This window comes from Eriocheir sinensis, chromosome 31 (genome assembly GCF_024679095.1).
Source record: "Eriocheir sinensis breed Jianghai 21 chromosome 31, ASM2467909v1, whole genome shotgun sequence".
NCBI classification, from domain to species: Eukaryota; Metazoa; Arthropoda; class Malacostraca; order Decapoda; family Varunidae; genus Eriocheir; species Eriocheir sinensis.
Window position 1 is genome coordinate 3,180,822 of NC_066539.1, and position 7,197 is coordinate 3,188,018.

General features: G+C 52.5%; 1 protein-coding gene and 1 non-coding gene across 2 annotated transcripts; both read left to right on the plus strand.

Annotated features, from left to right (window-relative positions):
- Window positions 1-245: 245 nt before the first annotated feature.
- On the plus strand, window positions 246-6,862 carry LOC127005803 (uncharacterized). Its single transcript, XM_050874924.1, has 2 exons — window positions 246-657; window positions 5,123-6,862. Exon 2 carries the CDS (start codon window positions 5,305-5,307, stop codon window positions 6,508-6,510), a length of 1,206 nt encoding a protein of 401 aa, XP_050730881.1. The 5' UTR covers window positions 246-657; window positions 5,123-5,304; the 3' UTR covers window positions 6,511-6,862.
- Window positions 1,447-1,519, plus strand: Trnal-cag (transfer RNA leucine (anticodon CAG)). The gene has a single exon. It is a non-coding gene; the product is annotated as a tRNA-Leu (tRNA).
- Window positions 6,863-7,197: the final 335 nt, after the last annotated feature.

Sequence of the window (7,197 nt, forward strand, 5' to 3'; positions counted from 1 at the left end):
CGTATTCTTCTGTCACCATTACGATATTGGCATGTTGAAGGTGTTTTATTTATGTCTTGTCTATGTCCTCTTACCGTAAACTTAAAGATGTTTTGGTATATAGCTACCCTACCTGTCATAAGTCTTTGCCATGTGTGTATTTCTGGAGTATGCAAAGACAAAAGGCATGAGCGGGGAGGCAGGAGTGTGGCGGTGTGTGATGGTGAGAGGGCGGTGCGTGGGTGGTGTGGGGCTGGTGAGGGTGGTGAGGGGGCGGGGCGCGTGATGGGTGGCTCCTGTGTGTTGTGATCAGCCCACGCGGCAACCCTTTCCCCGCTGCTCACGAGGTGGGTTGCCTCTGGTCTGGTCTTGGCTCAGAACTGGCGCTCAATCCCGAATATAACACTGTCCAAACCTTCTCCTTGGCCGTGTGTACCAGGTAAACGGAAGGGCGTGTCCGTGTGTCTCTGGCGCCATGGAGGGTTTGGTGACAATGGGTGACGCAGGAGTAGCAGCAGCGGAGAGGGGCGCCACATGTGAGCGAAACATTACGTAAAGTATCGGCGAGAGTTGGCCTCAGCGTGCGGGAGCCTCCGCGTGTACCTGTCTCCGGAGTCAGTGGTGGACAGAAGGTGGTGGAGTTGACATCGGGAGTCGTCTGTCTGTGCCGTCCGCGAGGTGTGTGGCTGTGTGGATGTGTGGCTGCTCTCTTGCTCCCCTGCGATACGGGGCTTTAGAGTTTGAGCTGCCTTGCACGAGCACTTAGTGGTGACGTGACAGCTCGGCCCTGTTGGGAGTGTCATGACAGAAACCTGATTAGTGTTTGTCAGTGTGTCTCTTAGACGTGACATGATCGAGGTGCCTTCAGGATTAATGACGTGTCAAGCTGCTGGTGGTGATTGTGAAGTTAGGGTGACGATGATTAATTATCTTCACCCCGTGAGTGATCGTTGACAGTGATGTGATAGTGACAGGCATCCCTGAGGCGGTTGTCATGCTGATGATTGTGACAGCAGTACGAACATACCCTATTACTACAGTGCCAATCGTGTGCCGCCAGGGAAACAGTCGTGAACCCCTGTGTGAGCCTTGCGGGACGCCACGCGGGCATCCTCAGCTGTGTCGCTGATGGCTCGTGTAGACACAGCTTACTGGGAACTTTTGGGAATACATACTGTTTTGTGTTCGTGTATATGTGTCCATGGCTTGAGTGAATGTTTGGACCAGTACCCTGATGGACCGTGGAGTATGTTGTCTATAAAACTGCTTGGAGACTGCAGTAGCGTATGTTGTTTTTATAATACTGCTTGGGTACTGCAGTATGTCGTCTGTATACTACTGCTTGGAGACCGCAGTATGTTTGTAGATGGGAGTGTTGTGGGAGGTGCCTGTAGCCTAACTGTCCTCGTGTGCTCCTGTGTGGTATGTCAGCACCCTCTTCGCACCCTGCCTCTCCTTCCCACTCAAGCCCGGCTAGCTCAGAGGGTAGAGCATGAGACCCAGCATCTCAGTGTCGTGGGTTCGAGCCCCACGCTGGGCTGACTAACCTCTCTATTGTGGAAGTCCCTGCCAGGCTTATGATACATAATGGTGGTGCCGTGCGTGGGTTGGGGTAGCTCTGCGTGTGGTGTGTTTGTGAGGAGTGATGGGCTGTTGTGCTTGACGGTGCTGATTGTGTGTGCATTTGGGGGAGATGTGAGAGATTGTGTATAGTGGTGAGTGAGGCTGGTGGTTTATGTTGGGTAATTTTTGTGTGTGTGAGTGTGATTGGATTGTGTGTGTACAGGGGATGAGGTAGAAGGTGTGTGGTGATGTGTGTCGTGCGTACAAGGTATGCGTGATGGTATGTTGTGGTTTTGTGTTGTGTGTACAGGGTATGTGTGATGTGTTGTGGTTTTGTGTTGTGTGTACAGGGTATGTGTGGTGGTGTGTGGTGGTTTTGTGTTGTGTGTTCAGGGTATGTGTGATGATGTGCGGTGGTTTTGTGTCGTGTGTACAGGGTATGTGTGGTGGTGTGTGGTGGTTTTGTGTGGTGTGTGGTGGTTTTGTGTGGTGTGTACAGGGTATGTGTGGTGGTGTGTGGTGGTTTTGTGTTGTGTGTACAGGGTATGTGTGGTGGTGTGTGGTGGTTTTGTGTGGTGTGTACAGGGTATGTGTGGTGGTGTGTGGTGGTTTTGTGTTGTGTGTACAGGGTATGTGTGGTGGTGTGTGGTGGTTTTGTGTGGTGTGTACAGGGTATGTGTGGTGGTGTGTGGTGGTTTTGTGTTGTGTGTACAGGGTATGTGTGGTGGTGTGTGGTGGTTTTGTGTTGTGTGTACAGGGTATGTGTGATGATGTGCGGTGGTTTTGTGTTGTGTGTACAGGGTATGTGTGGTGGTGTGTGGTGGTTTTGTGTCGTGTGTACAGGGTATGTGTGGTGGTGTGTGGTGGTTTTGTGTGGTGTGTACAGGGTATGTGTGGTGGTGTGTGGTGGTTTTGTGTGGTGTGTACAGGGTATGTGTGATGTATTGTGGTTTTGTGTGGTGTGTACAGGGTATGTGTGGTGGTGTGTGGTGGTTTTGTGTTGTGTGTACAGGGTATGTGTGGTGGTGTGTGGTGGTTTTGTGTTGTGTGTTCAGGGTATGTGTGGTGGTGTGTGGTGGTTTTGTGTCGTGTGTACAGGGTATGTGTGGTGGTGTGTGGTGGTTTTGTGTCGTGTGTACAGGGTATGTGTGGTGGTGTGTGGTGGTTTTGTGTGGTGTGTACAGGGTATGTGTGGTGGTGTGTGGTGGTTTTGTGTCGTGTGTACAGGGTATGTGTGGTGGTGTGTGCTGGTTTTGTGTTGTGTGTACAGGGTATGTGTGGTGGTGTGTGGTGGTTTTGTGTGGTGTGTTCAGGGTATGTGTGGTGGTGTGTGGTGGTTTTGTGTCGTGTGTACAGGGTATGTGTGATGTATTGTGGTTTTGTGTGGTGTGTACAGGGTATGTGTGATGTATTGTGGTTTTGTGTTGTGTGTACAGGGTATGTGTGATGTATTGTGGTTTTGTGTGGTGTGTACAGGGTATGTGTGATGTATTGTGGTTTTGTGTTGTGTGTACAGGGTATGTGTGATGATGTGCTGTGGTTTTGTGTGGTGTGTACAGGGTATGTGTGGTGTTTTGTGGTTGTTTTGTGTGTGTGTGTGTACAGGGTATGTGTGGTGGTGTGTGGTGGTTTGTGTGGTGTTCAGGGTATGTGTGGTGTGTGGTGGTTTTGTGTCGTGTGTACAGGGTATGTGTGGTGTGTGGTGGTTTTGTGTGTGTACAGGGTATGTGTGGTGGTGTGGTGGTTTTGTGTGTGTGTTCAGGGTATGTGTGGTGGTGTGGTGGTTTTGTGTGTACAGGGTATGTGGTGGTGTGTGGTTTTGTGTGTGTACAGGGTATGTGTGATGATGTGCTGTGGTTTTGTGTGGTGTGTACAGGGTATGTGTGATGATGTGCTGTGGTTTTGTGTGGTGTGTACAGGGTATGTGTGGTGGTGTGTGGTGGTTTTGTGTGGTGTGTACAGGGTATGTGTGATGTATTGTGGTTTTGTGTGGTGTGTACAGGGTATGTGTGGTGGTGTGTGGTGGTTTTGTGTTGTGTGTACAGGGTATGTGTGGTGGTGTGTGGTGGTTTTGTGTTGTGTGTACAGGGTATGTGTGGTGGTGTGTGGTGGTTTTGTGTTGTTTCTACAGGGTATGTGTGGTGTGTGGTGGTTTTGTGGTGTGTACAGGGTATGTGTGGTGGTGTGTGGTTTTGTGTCGTGTACAGGGTATGTGTGGTGGTGTGTGGTGGTTTTGTGTGGTGTGTACAAGGTATGTGTGGTGGTGTGGTGGTTTTGTGTGGTGTGTACAGGGTATGTGTGGTGGTGTGTGGTGGTTTTGTGTCGTGTGTACAGGGTATGTGTGATGATGTGCGGTGGTTTTGTGTCGTGTGTACAGGGTATGTGTGGTGGTGTGGTGGTTTTGTGTGGTGTGTACAGGGTATGTGTGGTGGTGTGTGGTGGTTTTGTGTGGTGTGTACAGGGTATGTGTGGTGGTGTGTGGTGGTTTTGTGTGGTGTGTACAGGGTATGTGTGGTGGTGTGTGGTGGTTTTGTGTTGTGTGTACAGGGTATGTGTGGTGGTGTGTGGTGGTTTTGTGTCGTGTGTACAGGGTATGTGTGGTGGTGTGTGGTGGTTTTGTGTTGTGTGTACAGGGTATGTGTGGTGGTGTGTGGTGGTTTTGTGTCGTGTGTACAGGGTATGTGTGATGTGTTGTGTGTTCAGGGTATGTGTGATGATGTGCGGTGGTTTTATGTGGTGTGTACAGGGTATGTGTGGTGGTGTGTGGTGATGAGTATATTGTATGTGCTGGGTATGTGTGGCTTTGAGTGGTGATGGGTTGTTTTATTTACAGGGTGTGTATTGTGGTGTGTTGTGGTGTGTTATGATGACCTGTTTTGTGCACTGTGTTTGTGTTTGGTGGTGTGTGGTGATTTGTGTTTTGTGTGTGAAGGGTATGTATTGTGGTGTGTGGTGACGGGTTGTGTTGTGTGTGCAGGGCATGTGTGGTGGTGTGTGGTGACGGGATGTGTTGTGTATGTGTGGTGACGGGTTGTGTTGTGTGTGCAGGGTATGTGTGGTGGTGTGTGGTGACGGGATGTGTCTGTATTATGTAGAAACTTCCTGGGAGAGTTGTTGATTTTTGTGAAGTGTTTTGATGTGTGGTGGTTAGTGTAGAAGTGTGTGTGTGTGTATGTGTGTGTGTGTGTATGTGTGTGTGTGTGTGTGTGTGTGTGTGTGTGTGTGTGTGTGTGTGTGTGTGTGTGTGTGTGTGTGTGTTCGTTTCGGTGCGTTGGGTTGCGCGTGTCATTTGCTGTTTGTTTCTGATCGAAATTAGTCTGACCCCTAGAAGGGCGGGGCAAATTGAGGTAGGGAAGAGCTTACGCCAGAGTAAATAGTATGTTTTCTGATAAAAGGAGAGCACTGTGAAAAGGTTTGCATGCGTCAGTGTGCAATCTGGAGGTTTCTCCGCCGGTGTGTTGTCTGGGCGTGGAGTAGCGTGGAGTAGTGGCTCGGCGGCAGGTGGAGGGACGGTGGTCTTTGCACAGTATTCACTAAGGAGTTTTTCATTTGCATTTTTTTCATGTCCTATTAATTTCAGTGTTAGATAAATATACTTTATTGGTGAAAACTTTTGAACAGTATACGTTGTTGTTGAGTGGTGTGTGGCTAGACCAAGCAATAATGGTCCCGCAGGCTCCGTGGCCTGGACTGGCTGCCAGTCGTGGCGAGAGTGCTACAGCCCACTGAGGACCACCGCTGATTGCCTAATTCTTCCTTGCAATGTCGGACTACATCATCGAGGGCCTGCCATGGGGCGGGGGGCACCCCCTTCCCCCTCCCGTGGCTCTCGTACCCGTTCAAGAGTCTTCCACTGCGTCTTGGCGCCTGCCTCGGGGCGCGCGCGTGGTGCCACGACCCTCATTCAGGAACATGCACAGCGCCACCCTGGCGTGCCGCACCGTCACGGGTGTGCCGCGCCGCCGCCGGCCCGGCGTGGCTGCGGCGTGGGGCACGGTAGACCCTATGCTCCCCATCGGGCCAGTGAAGGGCGCCGAGCTGGGGCAAGAGCCGCCCCTCGTCACGTTGCACGTCAACAACCAGAGCTGTGCTGCCTCGGGTTCTGAAGCGTTCTTCAACCTGCTGCAACACGGCGGCCGTCGGGGCACCGCCATATCCCGCTCCTCCTCGTGCGTGTCGGCCCTCAGCCGCGGCTCCTACAACCTGCACGGCCTCAGCCCTCACGTCCCGCCCGTGCTGCCCGGCACGCACTCCCTGGCCAGGCGCACCAGCAAGGTTCAGCCCGGGCGGCGCCTGGGACGAAGTTTCAGCGCTGCCCCTGCCGACGGGCCGTGCCCCGGGCTGGCTGGGCCTCGCGTGGCAGGGCGTCGGACGCTGAGGCAGCCATTTTTCCCCGTGGTTCCGGAGCAGCGTCACTACCACCAGAATCTTGTGTCACATCATCCCGCGACGCTGCACAAGCCCTTCACCCTCATGGAAGGAAATGAAACACCGGACAGTGATAAGAGTACCTTGCCGCGCCCACCGACGCCGCCACCCCTGCCACCGCGCATCTTGTCCCCGCCGCTGGGGCCGCGGGGATGGCCGCCCCCCGATACGGACTCCTGTGCGTGCCAGCCGTGCGGCCTCGGTGCACTTGTTACGCGTGCCTACAAATCTGTATTCCGGGCAGCCTCCAACTGTAAGTATACCTTGTGTTTCCCCTTTGGTAACAAGCGTCACTGGGACTTGAAAGTACGGGACGTGACTTTGGGCTTAACAAAACAAAACCGTCCCCGCTGCCTCAGCACACCGCCGCAGTTGTCTGTCAGCCAGTTACGGACGGGTGTGGCACTATTGTTCTTGTCCTTGCCCCTTTGTTCTTATGTTGTACACCTACGTTTTATTGTAGTTTTTCGAACATCACAATCACATATAATTTCCTGGCGACCATATCGAATATCTTGCAGAAAGAGAAAGTGTACGTAGCATTGCTCTTATGAATTAGGAATGACGGTAGAGGGTGAAGGTCTGGATTGTGAAGGGAAAATCTTAGCCGTTTAAGGTTGTTAGGCACTCGTCAGGGTGCTGTAAGGAGCCATCCCCGGTAGCACGTGTGTCGCTGTCTGCCTCACGCCGTGCATCATCCACGCAGCGCCGGCCCGTGCACGGCTGTCACCCGGAAGGTATTACTGTACGGGGACACTCGTGCTGCTGAAACCGTGGTCATATTTTTTCCAGTTTCACGTCCGGCAGTAGTAGAATTTTATAGCCTCGAAACTTTGAGAGCCTCGCAGAATATTAATGCGATAACAACCCGGGGAGGCACGCAGAGGGGGGAGGAAGGAAGGAAGGATGGTAGGCGGAGGGAGGGAGGGAAGGAGGGAGGAGGGTGGTGGCAGGCTGGGGTGTGAGAGGTGTTGGTGAAATAAGGAAGGAAGGGGGACAGAGGGAGGGGGAATTATAGTTTGCTGGGGGGTGACTGAAGGGTGTTGGTCTTGTCTGGGTGCTGGGGGATGCTGGGTTCATGGGTGTGGTGAGGGGGGGTGGGGATGGGGATGTGACTTTGTACTTAATTTGTAGCGTGTACATGAGTGTCGAGGCGATGAAAAAGTGTGTGTGTGTGTGTGTGTGTGTGTGTGTGTGTGTGTGTGTGTGTGTGTGTGTGTGTGTGTG